Source organism: Nannobrachium achirus (assembly GCF_963921795.1).
Source record: "Nannobrachium achirus genome assembly, chromosome: 12".
In the NCBI taxonomy this organism is placed as follows: Eukaryota; Metazoa; Chordata; class Actinopteri; order Myctophiformes; family Myctophidae; genus Nannobrachium; species Nannobrachium achirus.
In genome coordinates, this window is record NC_137832.1 from 47,218,967 (window position 1) to 47,241,297 (window position 22,331).

Here is a 22,331-nt window from a genome sequence, read left to right on the forward strand (position 1 = left end):
GAATCTCTGGGGGTTCTCTTCTCTTCCATTGAGACTTCTCCCCCATTGACAAAAAAAAATCCAAATGACTAATGATTTCTTTTTCTCAGGGTTTTCCTTGATGGCATAGAAATGTTTTAGACATAGAAAAACTCCTGCTAGAGATGGTTCTGACATTCTCCTCCAGAAAGGGGAACAGAGAGAGCACCCTGTGCCTGGCTTTGACCAGCTCCGCGTGGTGACATGTGGAGCTGCTTTTGTTTCTCGCTTTTAAATACCTCACTTTTATTTATCCATTTTGAGGCAATTTATTAAGTTGTGATTAACTGGGGAAAAAAAACTAAAAGAATGTCTGCTTACCAGAGAGCTTTTATCCTTGATAGCAGTGCAATGCACATGTTGAAGTTTGTCAATACTGTGGCTGGGAATGCTTTAGCTCGGGCCCGGCGTTGGCTGACACGCTCATGATTTCCTGGTAGTGATTAAAACCAGCCAGCAGCAGTTCTGTACCAGAGGGAATTAATAGTGCATAAAAATAAACACATTTCTTAAAGTACATTGAATCTCACTGTCCGTGCAGCACCCACACAATGCAGTGCACAAACAGAGCCTTTGAAGTTGTGTGTTTAACTGTCTGGTTTGTTACATTGCGTACTGTCATCAGGATATGGATGCTGTGGATGGCATGGGGACTGTTGCCTGCGTGGGTCCTGTTGCAGAAATGAGCCTTGAGTTAATTTACTCTCCTGCCCCATTTGTCTGCTCCACACTGTAGCTATCTATTTTGAGGCCAATTTCAGTTTCTGCGATCAATTTGCAGAAACACACACACACACACACAGACAAACACACACACACACACACACACACACACACACACACACACACACACAAAAGGCGCGCGCACAATGACACAATGCTAAATTATGTCACGATTACGAGTAGGAGAAGGTATGCAAGGCGAATAACATAGGAAAACACAAGGAACCTTGAATTTGAAACGATGGCCCTTCAGACATGTGGCGTATGTGTACAGACGGCAACCTGGTGCATGGTTTAAATCTTCCGCGAAGGGGAACACATTGATTGTAGTGCTGTGTGTGTGTGTGTGTGTGTGTGTGTGTGTGTGTGTGTGTGTGTGTGTGTGTGTGTGTGTGTGTGTGTGTGTATGTGTGTGTGTGTGTGTGTGTGTGTGTGTGTGTGTGTGTGTGTGTGTGTGTGTGTGTGTGTGTGTGTGTGTGTGTGTGTGTGTGTGTGTGTGTGTGTGTGTGTGTGTGTGTGTGTGTGTGTGTGTGTGTGTGTGTGTGTGTGTGCGTGCGTGCGTGCGTGCGTGTGTGCACGTGTGTGCTGACATGGGTGCATAGGGGGGCTGCAACCCGCTTTCCAAGCTGGTCAACTGTCAGTGTGAGGGGGGCCTCCGAGTGAAAGAGGTGGAGGGGGGTCCCACTAGGGGGGTCCTAGGGGGAGGAGGGCTTGTGACAGACCTCCTGGGCTTTGAGGCCCTCTGTGTGGGCCCTTCGCAAGCAGCAGCCAGAGTGAGAGCGGGGAGGCGAGCTCCAGGGGAAGGTGCCGGCACGCCGGCCCCTGCAGCAGGGAACGCGGGCAAGCTGCCAGCTCGCCCGTTCAAGTCCCACAGACCAGATGTTCCCCGTCAGGGAGCTCTCTGGGCTTTAATAAATTGAGTTACTGTAAATCTGTAATAAGTCAAGGCAAACATGGATCTGACCCAAACTCACCCCCTCCAGCCCTCTATATCCCACCCCCTATCCCCACCCTCTTCGCCTCTCCTTAATATCTTGCAGGTCAAGCCTTGGTGAAGGGGTCGTGGCCCAGCCATTGACCCTGCCAATTATTCTCAATCCTGCATGAGAGGAGGGATACTTTCCTTTCCCTTCATGCCCCCCCCCTCCTCCCCAACTACCCTTGCATCACCCCAGGCCCCCGCAGGGAAGAGAGTTCCATTCATGCTTCTGTACTGTAACATCACCATGTGTGTGACCCACAGTCCTTGATCTCTCCCAGAGGCCTGATCCGAAGTGAAATACCTTCTGAGATGTAAACACCACTACAGGAGGTCTTTTTGAAACGTTTCATAAAATACTGTACTGGCAAATAGGACTATCAGCTTTTAAGTTATGTTTTTGTGTGTTTGTGTGTCGTGTTGAGAGCTTCTGAATTATCTTCTCCTACTGGGCAAGTTCCCAACACCTGACCCGTCCAACTCCAGGACTGGTTTGACGTCTTCTCTCTGAACGCGCCGCACACATCTGCTCCCCCCGCAAACCGCCAAAGATGGAGGTACAGGTCGATTCCCTTGGCAGCTGGTGTTTTTTTGGAAGTTACCTGAGCTATGCACCACGAGAGAAATAAAAACAAGAAGTCTCTCCCACGGTTGTACCAACAAAGCAAGCCGTGTCCCGCTCATTGTCCAAGTGGGAATCTTCTCAAGCACATCTTTTAGATACATTTTCGGTGGGATGCCTGCATGTATGGAAAGAACATTATCACATCCACGGGCCTTAAGTGCAATAGCATTGTTCCAAGTCGCACGCTGAGACGGTACGAGTGAAAGTCCCATGCACGGCCGAGCTGAGATTTACAGGGCCCCAGAGGACAGCTCTGATCTGGCAGTGGTCAGCTGGCTTGAGGACTGAGGACTGCCGTGTTGTGAGCGGATCACTTTGAACCTGTGCTGAGCTTGAGCCTGAGGGACACCCTCGGCCCCACCTGAGCCAAGCAGGACAGTAAATCTGCAGGCAGCAGAGTTCTTTTTTTTCTGCTACGAAGCGGGGCTTAATGTCTTAATTTGTTGCCTGGCCTTCTGGTCCAGTTGAGCACTTGTCCCAACAGTTGTACAGTTCTGGGCTGTCGCCAGGGTGGCCTCCAGGCTTATTGGTGGTCTTGGCCTGGTGTAGACGGCTTCCTCAGTGAGTGGTGGGACTCAAATGGAGACCCATGCAAACCTCCCCTCTCCTCTCTCTCTCTCTCTCTCTCTCTCTCTCTCTCTCTCTCTCTCTCTCGGTCTCTCTCTAATATCTTCATAGTTCTCCTCCATCATCTCTGTAAATGTCTCTTTTTCTCCACCGTTCTTATCGCCGTAGGTATTTCCCTACCAGTACCACATAACAGTGAAGATTCAAACATCTCGCTCTACATAATCTGGAACCAAAGGTGATAGTGCATTTTCCCCACGTGCAGCTAATGCTCTCACTTAAGGTGATAGGGGCATTAACTTCCTTGGGAAAAGCTTGAGGGTGGTAATCCCCCTCTCACACAAAACCTTGCATCCATTTCCCAAGGTGTCAGAGCCTTGCCTAAATAGGGTTTTAAGATTATATATTTTTTATTAAGAGACTTGTAGGTCCTTTGGTTGGATTCCCTCCCAGAATGTGCTGGGAACCTTTTGCTCTTCACATCCTTCCAACAACACATCCTTCCAGGGGACCTCCAGTCCCCCTCATGTCTTTAAGGCTGTTTAGGTGAGGCAGGAAGGCAAACAAAGGCATATCTATTATATGGAAGAGGATCTCGCATTACTTCCCATTGCAATGCCGTCTCCAGTGTGGGCCACTTTCCAGGTGACTGATATCTTCACAGGGGCCAACATGTCAGGCGATGGAGTAATTGATTGTCTTGGATATTTGAGTAGGCCACTTTCCCTAGTTTGTGGACTCCCTAATGGTTCCCTCTCCAGTTGAAAGCTTGCTCGTGTGGTGAGCTTTTGACAAGCTCAAGTGGGATAGACATATTTTCACAGCATGTCTTTGTAAAGGGCCCACGATGACCATGCAGTACGTTAATTTATTTTTGTAATTACAATATAGGATAGGTTTTATTTTGCCATTGGCAACTTCTACCCTAACCCTAACCCTAACCCTAACCCTCTATTATGGCTGCTATTTGGTAGCATGAGGTGAATACTTCAAATTAGTTTGGGCAAAAGAATGTTGTGAGGCCACTTTTCGCTGCATCAGCCAGGCAGGTCATTTTTTCAGTGGTGTAAAGCAACTAAGTACATTTACGTAAGTACTGTACTTAAGTACAATTTTTTAGGTATTTGTACTTTACTTGAGTATTTCCAATTTTCTGTACTTTTACTTTTACTCCACTACATCTTGGATCCAAATATTGTACTTTTACTCCACTATGCGTATTTGGAAAACTTGAGTTACTAATTACGTTGCAGATATTAATTATGATATTATAACACATACATAAACCACTTTAGCCCTATTTTATACTTTGGCTATTTTCAAACATTTTGTACTTTAAATTTTGGTACTTTAAGTACATTTTGATGCCAATTCACTTTCATACTTTTACTCAAGTACATTTTGAATTCCGGACTTTTACCAAACTACCTATGAGAGTGGATTCCCCATTCCGCCAATGCATTTCAATGAGAATGGAGCTTTTTTTTTGTTTGTTTTTTGCAGAACTCCTCTACTGGCAGGAAACTGCTCCATTCCCATTGAATTACATTGGCAGTATCGGGAATCCACTCTCATAGGTAGTTTGGTGTGACCGTACCCTTACACAGTATTTTTTATATTACAGTAGTTAGTAAAAGAAAAATAGTACTTTTTCCTCCACTGCATTTTTTGCATGTGTACTCTAAGATAGGTGTTGAGTAATAGATGATGTTATTATTGAAAGTGGGCCTCTGTTGAAATGTATCCATAGAAAAAACCTCAAGGCAGAAATAGTTCTCTTTTCTCCAATGAGTTTGAGTAAAACTCCCCTTGCTCTAAAGAGCAGTTTGGATAGTTTTGCCTGCAGGCAAGCAGCAGTAGTGTTTGTAGGATAACTTCTCTTTATCGGCTCCCCTTTATGTAATGGCTTCTTTTTTTATATACATACAGTATATAATTGCTGAAAGGCAAAACCTTCTCAAGTGAACATTTCCTGCTCTTACTTTTACGATCTTATTGCTTAAACAGGAAGGGATTATTACTATTATTTGATATTTATTGAATTAAGTTCAGATATTCTTCTCAGACTCCTGGACCCCGAGGCTGCTTCTCGGGCCAGACTGGACAAAGAAACGTACCTTCAATGAGAAACTGAGAGTTGACAGCTCGGGTCATTTAACTTTCTTTTTAAGATACCGATCTCCCGCAGGAGTGTATCCAACAAACTGGGTTCTGTTCCATCTGGCTTTGCTGTTAACCTCTGTAAGAATGCTTATGTAGTGCGCTAGCTTTAGATTTCACACAAAATATATCCCTGCATAGCGCAGCACCGTCGAACCACAGCAGCTCTGTTTTTATCTGAAAGATCCTTAACACGATGTACGCGGTGATGGACTGGCAGCGGGTGCTGTGCTCTGACGCCTTGGACCCCTGCCACTGTATCAGCACATGCTTTTATCAGGGTTCCCATGGTCATGAAATTCCTGGAAATATTTTGAAATTAGAAAAATATTTTTCCAGTACTGGAAAAGTTTGGGAATTGATCAAGGGTCCTGGAAGGTCCTGGAAAAAATAGCTATGCATTGTCTTTGGTTATTGATTTTGTTAATACCTCTGAAATGACAAATTAAACATTGGCCAAATTGTCAAATATTAGAGTCAGAAATTGTGAAAATAGCAGATCTACATGCTCACACGCAACACAATAGAACAATAGACACCGTGTTATACAAAATTCCTCAGTCTCTTAGTGCTCTTCAGGGTGCCGGGGTCCCCTGTTCAAATATGATTATTTCGGGGGTCACGGCCTGAAAAGGTTGAGAACCACTGGCATACACTACCTGTCTTTGTGCATTGCGCATACAGTAGGAGTAAGCGACTCGTTATTGAGCTGAATTATTGTTATATAGTCCTGGAAATCGGGTTAAATATTCTGGAAAGGTTTTGGAAAAGTTTTGGAAATTAATTGGTAAAATGTGTGGGAACCCTGTTTTATGCTTTTACTTCACTACAATTATTAAAAAAGTTTAATTACTAGTTACTTTATAGATTTTGATTATCATTTTCTATCATGTTCTTGAGATAACTTGTTATGATTTGACACTTTAATAATTTTGAATTTAATTGAATTAAATGACAAAACATACATTAACCACTTCAACCCTATACAATCTACATTTCGGCCATTTGAAAACAACCTATCTACAAGCTCCCAATGTGCATTGGGAGCTTGTAGATCTGCTATTTTCAAATGATTCTTTTTTACATTCGAAAACTTGAAATGGGACACTAGGCATGAGTATTTTTACTTGTGGTACTTAAAGTACATTTTGATACCAATACTTTTGTACTTTTTCTCAAGTACATTTTGTATTCCAGACCTTTTCTATATTGCAGTACTGATACTTTTACTTAAGGAAAACACTAGTACTTTTTCCACCACTGATCAGCACATGCCTGGCTGCATGAATGCCAATGGGATGTGGTGCGCTCGCCGTGGGTGGGTAAATGTATAATTTTGTATTCCAGACCTTTTCTATATTGCAGTACTGATACTTTTACTTAAGGAAAACACTAGTACTTTTTCCACCACTGATCAGCACATGCCTGGCTGCATGAATGCCAATGGGATGTGGTGCGCTCGCCGTGGGTGGGTAAATGTATAATTACCATGTGACTCATTTCTGCCCTTATCACCATTTATCATCAAGGCTGTACAATTGATTGAAACAAAAAAAATGCTCATCATGACTCGATGACGATGTTTGGCAACAGAAGCAAATGCTGCAGTCATTCGTCACTGTGTTGCCTTGTTATTTTGGTTGAACGTTTGTTCAATGTTGGCTGTTTTTTGTTGTTTTGTTTGGGGCTTTCCACACATGCTCTCTCAGTGCCTGACCCACAGTAACTCATTGACCATAGCCACACAGGACATACTTCTGTCAGAGACAGAGACAGAGTTCTCTCTCTCTGTCTCTCTCTACCCCATACATGGCCTACTTGTGCGCCAGCAGAGCGTGCCATGAGGTGCGCTCTGCTATAATGTTGAATATAATGTTAATGATGACATTACCAGGAATGCTTTTATATACCAAACTCCGCTGACATCACTGGCATCACCAGGAATGCTGGTCTCTCTTTGGCTATTTAATGATGACGTTGCCAGAAAAAACGTATCTTCCTACTGACACAACCTCCATTATGGGTAACTGGTCCGATATATATATTAATAATAATGAATTCCGTCCCACTCTAATAATAATAATAAGAAGAAGAAGAAGAAGAATAAGTGTAATAATAATAATGATAACAGGGCCAGATATCAGCTGTGTGCACTGCTGTGCTTACACCATCATGGGCGACTATCCACGGTCATTATGGCCCTTAAAGCAGGCTTGGCAGGGCTGCAGCTTAAGATTAACGGCAGAGCTGCGCGAGTGCACCGGGTGGCAAATCAACATTATGCTCTGTTTGTGTGTGTGTGTTAGGATACTGTACCGTGCATGTGTGTCTCTACTCTGTGTGTGTGTGTGTGTGTGTGTTCTAAAACATGTTCATGTCAGAGACCCCCAAATTGATTTGTACAGTATGGACCCCCATCTGAATATAATGTTGAGCAAGGAACCCCCAGAAGATACGTTTTGTACTATTAAAACATTCAAGAACTATTTTTTTCTTCTTTTTTTTCTGTATAAATTGCTAAAGTGGTTCAAATGATTGTGACGCAGTATTAACAAATTTAGCTGGGTGGGGACCCCCTCCAATGCCCAGACCCCTCTTTGAGAACCACTGTGTTACTGTATTTGTTTCATGAACGGATGCCCAATTTCACTGCTTTAGAATAGATACACCATGAAAAACTGCCTTACTTTCTATCTGATGCACTGCTTTAGAATAAATACACCATGAACTGCATGAAATAAATTACCGATATACAAGTTCACGTGATTGTTCATATACATCTGCTACCCAGTTCTCTCCAGCATGCTAGTGATGTGTGTCATCAGGTTGAGAATCACCCTTTGAAATACTTTTAATATTTACATTTAACATAAACACTCGACAGTTAACTAAGAAAAGGGCAGGGAAGCGATATGCCAGTCATGGAAGCTAACACCGGTCATCTCATGCTTGGTTGGGCTAGTGTCACCTGTCCTTTGGTTGGCCTGAGAGCCTGTTTTCCCATGGGGATTAAAGAAAATATACAACACACTAACTCTATGTATTACACACACGCACGCACACATACGCACATGTGGGTGCACACGTGTACACAGACACACACACACACACGCACGCACGCACGCGCGCACGCACGCACGCGCACACACACACACACACACACACACACACACACACACACACACACACACACACACACACACACACACACACACACACACACACACACACACACACACACCTTTCTCTTTCTCAATCACTCAGCACAGAGTCAATTGTACTGTAACCTGTCCGATTGAACTCTTGTACACACCTCCATGCCAAACAAAGACACTGAAGCATGAATTGTTTAATAGTGCCTGTAAAGCGTTGTAGTAATGCAAAGAGTAATTGTCTTGGAACAATCTAATCATGTGGAACTCAGGATCTACATGGGCAGGGCATGTGGATCTCTATGACGTACAACTCCAAATTTGGGCATGTGTGTAGCCCGACCTTCTATTATAAAGGTAAATGTGTCAAAGTATAAAACATAGGGAGAAAATAGTAGAGTTACTTCTGTAGCCTACTGACAGTGTGTCGGCCCAGTGGTTTGCGAGATAAGTTCCGGACAGATGGACGGACAGACAGACAGACAGACAAACACACCGACCGACCCTCTTATAGACAGCTAACCTCTTGCATATCGAAACGTATAAATGAGCAACGTGACAAGCTATACAGAGTGCAAAGACATGAGTGTTAATTTAACTCAGAGAGTATAAATATGGAAGTTAAATGAACGCTCAGGGCTATACAGTGTACAAGCAACAATGACAAAATGCACCACACACAAAACACTTAGTCTCGCTACGGTACACGCCGCACAGCTTAAGCTTGGATGTAATAACAATGCAGTCACTCAGTGCAGGGCCTGCAGCCAAGACCAAGAGAGTTATGCGGTCCAGAATCCAAGAGCACAGACGGGCAGACGGGTGGCCAACTATCCTTGCAACCTGACTGCAGGAACACAGTTTCTACAGGCACGGCGTGGTGTTGTAACTTTTTGACGCCCTTTTGCAAGCATAAGCCGCTTTCTCCCGTCGACAAGACAAGGCGTTCGGTGTCTGGCTGACCTAGAAGAGGCTAGACTGGTTGACCCACTGGTCATCCCAGTGAGCCATCTGGCAAGCACGTCTTGTAGGGCTTACCCTTACCGCAGCCTCACGCAACTCCTTAAGCAAGCATAAGTGTGCTTAGGAGGACTTAATCTGGGAGAAACTGGTTTTGGCCACACTGGGAAGTGCGAGTGGGGCTATGCCCAGCCATAAGATAAGGTCATGGGGTTCCTTCAGCATGCGTGAAGCACAATTGATAGTCTTGAGGCGTCATGTTTGTCTTTTCTTTCATTTTTTTTCTTTTTAATCAGTTATTTCTGACACTGTCAAAGAGTAAAAAGAAGTATAAGGTGAAGGTGTTGTTGGGGACATAATTTATCCACCCGCTGTTAATTTTCTCAGTTGGATTTGACCATTTTGAAAGCTTCTATACTCACTGCATTGACTGGACTCATTAACCCAAACAAGCTGTGTTATCATTAGCAGAGAAGTCTATGGCAAATGATTAAAAAAAACACTTAAACCCTCATATTTAGCAAACTAATCTGCTGCTCTGTGTTTGGTTTCCCTCAACACCAAATCTCTTAGCCAAAAATAGGCGATCTACAAGCTCACAACGTGTCGCAACGCAATGAGTTGTGATCTTGTAGAACGGCTTCTTTTTTTTCCAGTGAATGTTCCCCCCAGAATGGGGATGCTAGGGTTCAAGTGGTTAAAGATGTCATTAGAGCACTGTGCCCAGACAGCCCTGGGGTATAAGCTCTGCAGGCCAGCGGGGTGAGGAGGGGAGGCAAGCGGATCCTGAGCCTGTCTGCGCTCAAACAGAGGTCACTGCTGGCCTTTTGACAGTCTGCCAGTGCAGGGGCTAGACTCTTCCAGAAGAGGGCCTTGGCCACAGGCAGACAAGTGAGCCATTCAGCCAGACAGACAGCCAGCCGCTTCGTCTGCAGTCTAGGTCTGGAGCTAGAGTCGGGACTAGGGCAGCTCAGGTTACCCAGACAGATTTGTTAACACTGTTTGGGTCCGCTCGGCTTTCCAGCCAGGCCTCTGGGCCAAACGCGGCTGAGGTGACTTAATCTGTCATTAAACTCACGTTACACCCGGACAGAGGCAACTCAGGGGGGCAGAGGCTGCATGGACTCACTCTCCCCACTCACTGGCGTGGATGGCTGGATAGGAGCAGACACAGACACACACAGAGTGGATGGTTGGATAGGAGCAGACGCAAACCCCTCCCCTCCTCCTCCCCTCCCCTCCCCTCCCCTCCCCCTCCTCCTGTTCTTCATGCCACACACCATGGCACAGCTAGACAGCTCAGCAAGGTCTAGACAAAAGCAATTTCACTTGAAGTTGAAGTCATTTGACGGTGTGGTAGGCACTCATGTGGATCTGCTGGTGTTTCCAAAGCACACCGGTCTGTTTGTCTGCATGCTTTGTGTGTTGACGTGCACGCACACACACACGCACGCACGCACGCACGCACGCACGCACGCACGCACGCACACACGCACACACTCACACATTCAACAGACAGAGATTATTCACCATGTTCTGTTACATAGGAAGGATAGAAATGATGGACAATAGATTTGTTGCAATTGTAATAATATAATATTACTATTATTGCGACCGTTGGTCTCAGTTAACTATGAAAACCGGCACATCTTGTCCGTATCGTGATTAACGCCTCAATGTCTATAGCTGCTGACCTGTTTGTTGACATTGTGACATCACCTCATCAAAGATCAAACCCTGGATATCCATACATGGAGACGACTGAATCATCACCTTGATCTCCATATATGGAGAATCCCTTTTATGCCCATCAATATTAAGCCCATATCTGGGAATGCCCATACAATAGAATTAAACTTCCGGGTTCGACGGGCATGGCACCGCGGTACAGCGGGAAATCTACGGTTTCTACGGGCATCGCCCAGAATGAGTTAAGGTCTTTGCACACAGGTGCGTTTATCCGCACGGATAAAACAGATTTTTTTTTTTTAAAGAAAACTATGATTCTCTACGACCTCATGCACACCGGATCCAAATTAGCCGTGCGACGAGTGGCTGCGGCCGTGTGTTTTTTTCTCGATCGAACCCAGTTCGATTTGTGCGTCTTGTCGCATGCGGTAAAAAAGTCATCACTCCTTTTATGACTCCTTTTGGGATCCGCAGCGCCGATTACGCACAGCATTGCACACCAAATCCAATGCGTTTTATTCATGCAGCAAATGAAAAAAAAAAAAAAAAAACGCAACTGTCCTGTGTGCAAAGGGCTTTAAACAACCAACCCGCAACTCAAATCACACTTGCAAATGTATTCGTCCTGTGTGAATTCCGTCCTGAAGTTTCTAATTTTGATAAAGCTGTGAAGATGATGGCATAATTATACTATTGTAATTATGATCTCCCCCTCCTTATAGTTTTGAACAGCAGGGAATATCTGTAGAAAAAGCACCTTCCATTTGTGTCAATGTTCAGATTGTAATTTCAATGTTTAACAGAAATATAACATTAGTAAGCATTGTAATACTCCTTTTTTGGGGAGACTTATGTCTGACAAATGCTCAGAGACCAACCCAGGTTTATACTGTAGTAGGAAGGAAGAAGCTACTTAATTTGGATATGTGAAAGTACACCTCACCTTATCTTTTCCTAGTACAGAATAGGTGGCAAATCTCTCCATCAGCTGTTACAAGGAGATAAAGACATATTGTTGCTATATTAACCGGACGGTTTGAGTGATTTAAAAATAAAGAGATACTGTACTAAAACATTCACTACATCAGATTACCAGGCATGTTATCTTTACTCAGCTGGCCTCTGCAATCTTGTCATCGCTACTTCCCTCCGGTAGATAAAAATAGAAACGAACTGGCCCTCAAAAAAAAAAAAAAAAAAAAAAAGAAGAAAACTTTGCCCGTCCATAACCTTAATATGAGCAGTGTTGTAAAGTAACTAAGTACATTTACTTAAGTACTGTACTTAAGTATACAGTTATGAGGTATTTGTACTTTACTGGAGTATTTCCAGTTTTCAGTACTTTTAGTTCTACTCCACTAACATCTCGGATCCAAATGTTGTACTTTTACTCCACTACAATTATTTGAAAACTTTATAGTAACTAGTTACTTTGCAGATATAAATTATAATATTATAAAACACACATGAACCACTTTAGCCCTATTTTATACCATGGCTATTTGAAAATAGCCGATCTACAAGCTCACAACACGTAGCATCGCGACACGTTTTGAGCTTGTAGATCTACTATTTTCAAACATTTTGTACTTTTACTTTTTGTACATTTTGATTGCCAAACTTTCATACTTTTACTCAAGTACAGTTTGAATTCCAGACTTTTACTTGTAATGGAGTATTTCTACATTGTAGTATTGATACTTTTACTCAAGTGAAACATTTGAGTACTTTTTCCACCACTGAATATGAGTGCCAGGGGACCTAATTATGTACATATGTTAAGATAAATGCCAATAAATGCTGTTTTATTGCATCAGTGACATGAATAGGCTCTCATTAGAAACAGCTCAGCGTGAGTTAGTTGTGCGCTACACGTCTTTCAACGTTCAACTGATGGCTATCAGACAGGCATTAGGAGGTCACCAAAACATATTTGCAACAGGCACACTAAATTGTTGCCATTACTCAAGTTGCGGTGCCTTCAGTGGAGGTCTCTCAGCCATCGTTTCCCTGCTGCTCAGATGTGTTTTTACATGACAGCTGGTTCTGCTTGTCTCTCTCGGCTCTATTGTCGTGAGCTGCCAACACAATAAAGTAAACCAGGCACTGCATGTAAAGCCAACATATGATGTTCATAATCAACTGTTAGAGACATTTTGTGCCAAGTTAAGAATCCACATTTTCCCCAGATTTGAACACCATAGCTTACTTTTTATTTTTTTTATTTTATGTTTATATATAGATTTGGTTCTGGTGTACATGCGTACTGTAATTCTGTAATTCCGAGCCACAGTGTCTGGAGGTGGGGGTGGGGGGGACTGGGCTTCACTTGTGTGTCCCTGTGGCTTTTTCAAGTGACTGTGTTAACCACTTTAGCCCTATACCCTTTGTTGGACAACAAATAGCAAAAATAGATGATATTTGTGAGCTTGTAGATCGTCTATTTTTGCCACAAATACAGGTGTGCCTTGAAATTTTTTAATTGATGTACACCTAAAACAAAGTAGGGGCATTGCAAATTCTTCGATCGAAGTTTTCTGAACATATGGTCTCTAATGGCACATTTACAGTTTGGTGTACGAAAATGTATCAGGGCTGCCAAGTTTCAGGAAAAGTTAGGAGTGAGACATTGGGGCGGCTGGGTTCCTTATGAACACATGTGAAGCACGCAAGTGTGATAATTATTACGTTTTCTGTCCAGCTTTTCCTTGAGTCCTTGGGCTGGAATGATTGATCAAGTGTAACAAACCTACAGGCTGAACAGTGAACACTGCTTCTGGTTCGGTTAAAAACGGTTCTGCACAGCGGCAGAAATAGGCTTAATAGGCTAATATAATGCATTGCCTATTTGGGAGAAACACAACAGCACGTGTGTTTACTGACCGCGTTGGTGCCAAGACCCGCCTTGTGGTGACGCTGTCATCGCCCGACGCGTTACTTTAAAGTCATTAAACTGCATTTTCAATTAAGTTATCTTGAGTATTACACATTGACAGTGTATGAGGAAGACGTTAAGAGGTTCATGTGTCTCACGGATGAAACATTAACGTCAGTGCTGCTCCCTCAAGTTCAAAGCACGCAACACTGTAGCATTCAGGAGAGAACACCGTCCAGATGATGTGGCCAATAGCCTGTATTTATCCGTCTGAATGTGATTTCACTGGTTAAATAGGTTCTTAAAATGAATAACTCTAGGCTACTACGGTAGAACTATGTAATAGACCGGACCCCGCCATTCTCCCGCATATGGTCGGCATTTGCGGGAGCTTTACTGCCACTCGCGGGTGTCCGGGAGCAGTGGCAAATTTCCGGGAGACTCCCGCAACTTTCGGGAGAGGTGGGATTTCTGTAAATGAGTGTGGCGTGAGAAGAGGTTAAATGGCTGACTCTCATTCTCAAAGGGTGAGACTTGGCAGAAGGAAAGAAAGAGAAAAGAAAGTTTTAAGTTGAAAATCTGTCATTTCTGGCAAGTATGACTGAAGCTTCACCGTGCGTGACAATTAGATAATAACTCTGTTCTCATCCTCTGTTTTTGCCTGCAGATCAAGAAGTACTTTGAGCTGGAACCACTGGCCAGGGGCAAGCGTTGGATCCTGGAAGGAACCACCATGGACAACATGGACGTGGTGAAGGAGAGCTTTGGTCAGTTCATTGGCCTGCTAGAGGACAAAGACACAGAGCCTGCAAGGATATGATGCTAACCCTGCTAGTGACAAAAACTAAGAAAGAAAAAAGGACATTAGCGGCTACCGATGACGAAACAAACCATCCTGCCCGTGTCCATAGCACACAACACACACCAAGGCAAAACACACATAGACATGGCAGATGATGGCCTCTCTGTGTGGCGGCGTGTGTTAGATCCCCCCCCCCCCCCCCATCCTCACTGCTCACTCCTTTTTCTAAATGGAAGGCAGTGGATGCAGGGCAACAGTGAGTCAACCACTACATCTTTGCAGAGGCAATTCCATCCAGGCCCCATTTCAACTTTATGCAGTTTAATCATCAAACTTTGTAAGAAATCTAATTCCTGTTTACCACTATCTATGACACCTTAAGGCTTGGACATGTGGCATTCCTTAAGTTGCCATTGGGCACACACACACACACACACACACACACACACACACACACACACACACACACACACACACACACACACACACACACACACACACACACACACACACACACACAAACCTGCACGCACACACACACATACACAGTGGAGATCAGGTTGTCTGTAAATATGTTTAGCATCACTGCTAGTGACTTTACAAGATGTTGCAGGATGGACACTGTTGATGTTCATTCCACTGAAATGCAGAAATTTACTGTAATGGTGGTCGAGCGCGCTTCTCCTCTGACTCGCTAACAAAGAATGTCATTGTGTGATTGAAGTACTTATAGTCCAAAGCCTTACGTGGCGTGTTATGTACTGTAGTTACATATCCGTGTCCCACACATGTTGTATTATCTAGTCTGAATAGTCTAGTAGTCTGAATATCTCAAGGAGTTTTGTGTACCTGCAAAGAGAAGCATAATGCTGTGTAGCCAACTGTGATGGAACGTGTGACACCATGACAGCTAACCTGAAGGACAAATGAGTCCATGCAGAGACAATGGGTCTGGATAAAAAGTCTGAATGCTTTTTTTGTTTTTGTTTTACTTTGCTTAGGCTATGTTTTATAGCTCTTCGATCGTAATTAACCTGTTAGAGCTCCTATTACATTTTTATATATTGTACTGTAGTAACCATCATGAGTCCTTCTTAATCAAAGACCAAAACAAAAAAACGAAACGGAAAAAAAAGAAGAAGAAGAAAACGGACTGACTTCACTCGGTGCGTCTGTGGGATAGAGAGATGTGGTGGATAATAGCATTCATTTAAGTGTCTTTAAGTCTCACGATGTTTTGGTTTTGTTGTGTGTTTTTGTCAGTATAGGTTCTGTTTTCGTGTGTCGATCTCTCTCTCTCTCTCTCTCTCTCTCTCTCTCTCTCTCTGAATTTGACACACTCCCATCTCTGGCTCTGGCCATGCGCTCTACGTGGTCTCTCCCCGTCATGACAGAATACAAACTCTATCAATCAGCCCCGACAACAGCTGCATCTGACAAGTCCCTGTCCGACAGCCTAATGCCCTCCAACTGTCTGCCAAGACCCCTCCCCGTCTGCCACCTCGCTGCCGTCTATCGCGGACCCCCCCCCCCCTCACCCCTCACCCCATTCTCCGACCTCCCCAAACCCACCCCATCTGATATCTGAACCACGTCCTATTCCCAACCCAGGCCCTGTACGTTTCGACTTTTTTTCCCCCGAAGCCATTAGGGATGCACCGTGTGTGTGTTCACACAACGTTGGGAGCTGCAGGCTTTTCGTTCACCCGGAAAAGAAAAATGATAACCACGATCATCCGTGCTTTATATGGTCTGTTTTGACCAAAAACGCAATCTGGGAGATAAATCCGAGATTCATCCAGTTTTTACATTGGTCCGGGCGGCAAGAAGGATTTCCAGATGACGTAATTTCCATATGGATCATGAGATTTGAGTCTTTGCATCACTCTGGGCTGCAGAAGAGAGAAATCTATCGTAAACCACTGAAAAGACCCAAAACGTAAAAATACACGTCTCTGGCACTCAATCGCTAGATTTGATAAAACGTATATGTACGCCCTCTGCGGTGAATGTGTTAACTCGTCCATTGCCACCACTAGATGGAGCCCAACTCCTGCTCAATGGCCGGAATATAGCCCATTGACCAACGCTGTAGCTGCGCAAGCTCTGCGCAGCCGTGGCGATGACTTTCGTGCGTGTCCTCAATATGCGCCAGAAGGCCTTGGCTTCCATTACCTCTAGGCTAATGTTATTGTTAGAAGCACAATTTTTCGGATATTTTGCCGCAAATAAAGGCTGTCCTCGTCCAGAAAAGCATAGATTCAGAGAAAATGGGCTTCAAAGTTGGCCATCTGCATTGGATTACATTGAATAAATCGGCGGAATATGACGATACTAACGTCAGTAAACGTAGGACGACTTGGACCACCTACGTTTTCAAGAATCAGCTCACGGTAAGGACAGTGTCGCTTGCCGACAAAAGAGCCGAACTAGTTGGGGAACTAGTTCGGGAAATCGAGATTTACGATATTATCGCGATAATCAAAATATCCCCAACATCCATTATCCTCCATTTGCTTTTGGCAGAGAGATTTGGTAGAGAGTGAAAAAAAAGGCTATATCGAGTACCTACCGGTATATTAGAAGTACGTTTTACCAATAGAGGGTTTAAATGGTACTGGATATGCAGCTCGGCAAATAAAAGGTGAATTGATCCCAGTACATGATGGAGGACGATTTCACGATAAATGTAATCTCCCCACGATACAATTTTCGTGAGAGTTTTTTATCACGATAGATGATAATATCGCTTATCGTCCCATCCCTACACCTACATCTACCTTTGCTGTCTTTATCGTGTTCTTCTTTTATTTTTTATTATCACTAGTCTCTCAACCCAGGCAACTCTTCCACAATATTCGAATGCAAGGGAGTCAGTAACTCCGCCTCGTAAAAGTCGTGAACAAGAATTACCCATCCGCTGTTCAGGCTAGAAGATGTTTGACCAATCACAACGTGGTGTTCACTAAAAGTGTCTTTAACTCTGGTGTCCACATTTTTGTTTTAAAATAAAAAAATGACTATCCTCTTTTTTTTTGTCGGGCCGGTATGGTAGACTTTAATGGTTTTAATGTATATTTTTTTTATATATTTTTGAATTCCATTTTATGCTGAGCAAAAAGATACTGTAGATAGGCTTTGGCAAATTTCATTTAAAGTAGGATTTAATTATGCTGCGATGGCGAAACTGAAGTGCGCTTCTAATGTATAGACTATAGACTGTTAGGCAGAAGCATTTGATTTGTTTGTTTGTTTGTTTGTTTCTTTCTTACCTGACAAGAGATCTGCCAACAAGCCTGTCTTGTTATGTGGACAGATGTGCACATTCAATTATGAGATGAAGCCACTATGAACTGATTAGAAAAGGGACTGTATACCAGTATCACATCTGCCTGCACATTAGACCTTTCACACATTCACTGTTGTTTTTTAACTCAATTATGAGTTTTGTTCAATGGCAATTAAAGCTGAAAGATAAACTAAATTACTAAAAGATCATTTCTGTTTTTCATTGCTTCTGCCTTTTTTTGTAATAAATTAAACTTCCTTCAGATCAGTGGTTCTCAAACTTTTATATTTCAAAGACATCCAGATTTTATTCTTTAGGCCACAGTCCACAGACACCCATAAATCTTGAGAATGTACAAATGTACACTCTGAGAGTTACAGACCTGTAAGGGTTCGTTTGGTTCCTAACTATCAATCATTTAGCTGCCTCTCCTGGGGACCCCTTTGGAACTCCCCAGACCCCACTTTGAGAACCACAGCTTTAGATGCATGTCTCACTCTCCAACCATGCAGTAAAACAAGAGAAACGTGCTGCAAAGTGTTAACGTTGTTCTCACCTGGAGGTCATTTGCACCTTTTGTGTATTTTATTTTTGTGTGCTGTTGACAATGTTTAGCATCTACAGCAGGGGTCTTCAACAGGGGGTCCGGGACCCCTAGGGGGTCCTCAGAGTTACTACAGGGGGTCCTTCAAATCTTTGTGCGATAGAAACGCTTTGTTCTCCTTTTTTATATTAACCACTTGAACCCTAGCGTCCATGTTCGGAGAACTTTAGCCAAAAATAGCAGATCTACAAGCTCACAATGCCTCGTGCTGCGAGGCGTTGTCAGCTTGTAGATCGGCTATTTTCGGCAAAGAGGTTTGGTGTAGAGGGGAAAAAAGAGCACACCAAGTACAGAGTGAAAGGTCAAGTTTATTAAGTATTGACGCTTCAAGTGGTAATTGACATGAATCCAAAATACACTGATGATTGTGCTGTCAAACGATGAAACTATATGGAATCTGGGGGTCCCTGCTTCATCTCTCTCTCAGCTAAGGGGTCCTTGGCCTGAAAACGTTGAAGACCCCTGGTCTACAGCACAAAGCGATTATGAATGACATTTTATAAGTTGTGGAAAATGTCTTTACAGAACAGCCCCCTCCAAAAAAGCTTTGTAGCATTTTATTTGTTTTGTAGTCGAACCAGAGAAACTTGTAAGATCTGAAGGGTTCTCAATTCTTATTGGTTCTTTGAAGTGTATATTTGTACCCATTCGAACAGTATAAAAGTATACAAAACTAGCAGAGAGAACAGCGTTTGCGTTTTCATTAGGCTTTCACTGTGTCTGTCTGTCTGTCTGTCTGTCTGTCTGTGTGTGTGTGTGTGTGTGTGTGTGTGTGTGTGTGTGTGCGTGTGTGCGCGTGCGTGCGTGCGTGCGTGCGTGCGTGCGTCTTTTGGGGTTGAGGGTTGGGATTTGAAGGGGACTGTTTCTTCTCCTCCAGGTTCTGGCTCGATGGAGGGTAATCGGGGCAGTGAGGATCCACAGATGCAGGTCTCACTGAGGGTAGAAAAGAAACGGGAAGGAGGGAAAAATGCACCTGGAGAAAGTGCAGCATGTTAGCGGCTGCAGGGAGTTTGAGCGGGAGGGTAACCGAGTGAGACAGGACTGGAGCTCATGACACAACGCCATATACACTCCACTCTGCACTGTTATGCTCTCTCTCTCTCTCCACTCTGTCTCTCTCTCTCTCTCTCTTCCTCTCCTCTCCCCCACTGTCCTTCTTCCCTCCTCTCTTTCCAAATGAACCACGTGGCTTTAATACAATGTGTGTCACGCAGGTTGCCCTGGCGATGTCTTTGATCCTGTTTTCCAGTCCCCCCATCATGCAGGGGCATCACAAGGGGGGGGGGGGATTGGTCTGGAAAAGTGGGAGCTTGTAGATCTGCGTGAAAATGTGTGCAAATCTTTGAATACTGTATATGTATTTTTTAACCACATTTTTCTTCTGGGGGGTCCCTGGAACTAAATACTTTGAGATGGGGGTCCGTGGCCAAATACATGTCATTTTGGGGGTCCTTCACATGAAAAAGTTTGAGCACCACTCACATAGAAACATAGTTTTTTTCAAAAAACCTTCGAAGACTTGCACACATTTTCACGATTTTTCAAAAATAGCAGATCTAAAAGCTTGCAGCGCTGTGAGCTTGTATAATCTGCTATTTTTCAATAGTTAAAGCACAAAATAACACAGTGAATCCTTGTACCCAGGGCCCAGAATTTGGTGCGACACCCCTGCCTCCCTGCCTCTCCTCTGAGACAGACCTCGCTGGCTCGCTGCAGTCGGCTGCTCTCCCAGTGGCTCAGGATGGGGAAGCTGCCGCTCGCAGACAGCCACAGGCTCACAGCCAGGGATGGGACGATAACCGCTATTATCGTTTATTGTGATAAAAAAAAAAACGTTTTTATTAGATTTAATTTATCGTGAAATCATCAATTCACCTTTTAATTGCTGGGCTGCATATCCAGAAACACTTAAACCCTCTATAATTGGTTAAACTGACCTGTACATAACGTACTTGATACGGTAACCGGTAGAGTCGCCGGAAAGAAACTTGCCAAGATTTTTATTCTTCTATTTGTTTTACTGAGAATAAGGTTAGAAATAACTTTAGGATTACGCATATCTTTCTGAGGTTAAGATCAGGAATAGGGTTAGATTTTGGCACAGTTTTACTAAGGTTAAGGTTAGGAATAAGGTTAGGTTTAACTGTTTAGGCATAGTTTACAGAGGTATATAAGGAAGGATATTGAGGATCTCAATGGAAAATAACAAATAAGCATTGCCTTACTCGAGTTTCCTTTAGTTGACAATTGTATCTGTGAACTGTACTGTCATGAAACTGGGTGACAGCTCTCCATTCCGACATGTCGCCACTCCAACATTGACTTCTTATTGTCGGAGTGGCGACACTTCCATAGAGGTTAAGTTTAGGGTAAGGGTTAGAGATACCTATAATAAATACCTCAATCAATCAAAAGGCATAAACCATCAGCCCAGGCGAGTTTCTTTCCGGCGACTCTTCTGGTATTCCTTGATACAGCCTTTTTTCCCACTCTCTACCAAATAGCCGATCTACAAGCTCACAACGTGTTCTGCCCCAGGATAATGGATATTGGGAATATTTTATCGCGATAACATATCCCCCCCCCCCGCGCGCCTCTCTCCTAAAAGCCTGATTTATATCTATCTCATTGTACGGCTGTGGCGCTATAGCTAGCTAGCCTATAATTGTCAGCTATTTATGCCAGATTTTCACCCCTAAACCCGAATTAGCCATTGCTCTATGTGTTTATTATTTGAGTCTCACTCTTCGCTTTGCTTTCTTCTCCTCACCACACACACACACACACACACACACACACACACACACACACACACACACACACACACACACACACACACACACACACACACACACACACACACACACATCTCTCTCCCTCCCTTTCTCTCTTTTCTCTGCTTCCCTTTGGTCATGCTGGATGAGCCCCCTCCCCTCAGCATGGGCACCCAGGGGAGCAGGAGAGGCCAGGACCTCAGCCCAGCAGCCCCCCAGGGAGGAGAAGACAGCGATGGGAGGGGAGGGAGGGGGGGAGCTCTGTCTCTCAGTACTCAAATGTTTTACTAAAGTGAAAGTATCAATGCTGCAATGCAGAAATACTGTAACTCTGTTATAAGTAGAAGTCTAGGTATTCAGAATTTAAAAGTAAAAGCAGAAATCTTCCATTTAATGTTTTCAAAATGCATCGGATGATTTGAAAATAGCATATATAGATCGGCAATTTTCAAATAGCTGAGGTCTATGTAGGGCTGATTTACATTTTGTAATAATATTTAAAATCTACAAGGTAACTACTGTAATTACTAAAGTTTTCAAATAAATGTAGTGGAGTAAAAGTACAATATTTGGATCTGAGATGTAGTGAAGTAAAAGTAAAATATTGGACTTTGGGAATTAAAGTACAAATACCTCAAAATGTTAATTGAGTACAGACAGTACTTAAGTAAATGTACTTTCCACCACTGCTGTCTCTCTGTCTCTGTCTCTGTCTCTGTCTCTCTCTCTCTCTCTCTCTCTCTCTCTCTCTCTCTCCCTCCCCACCACAGACAGCTTAACCCTCTCCCTGTCAAGTAAGAATGAACGACGATGCCGCCTATCTTCCTACAGCCACAAGATAACACATTCACCTGTGTGTTGTCTTTAGCGTTGAGGTTCCCTGGTTGGTGCTATCAGATGAAGACGGATTTATCCACTTAAACCATCCTTATTGTGGGGGAAAGCTTTCACTGAAAATAGCCGATCGACAAGCATGCCGATCGGTTATGTTCAGGAAAGCTCCCCCCACGACAAACAGAAAACGGGAAAGACACTAGTATATAGACCTGAGGGACTCCAGTCACCTACAGTATATGGGGTTTTTAGTTAGTTGTGCGCCGGTGTCAGGCACTGA

At 43.6% G+C, this 22,331-nt stretch overlaps 1 protein-coding gene across 1 annotated transcript in view; it reads left to right on the forward strand.

The window, feature by feature from the left end:
- Positions 1-14,568, forward strand: part of LOC308296133 (ADP-ribosylation factor-like protein 15) — a gene marked incomplete at both ends in the record, with an annotated part of 197,173 nt that extends 182,605 nt beyond the window's left edge. Inside the window, one exon of the mRNA XM_080739278.1 lies at positions 14,416-14,568. Within this exon, the coding sequence (XP_080595404.1) occupies positions 14,416-14,568 (153 nt within the window). The remainder of the gene's footprint in view (positions 1-14,415) is intronic.
- Positions 14,569-22,331: the final 7,763 nt, after the last annotated feature.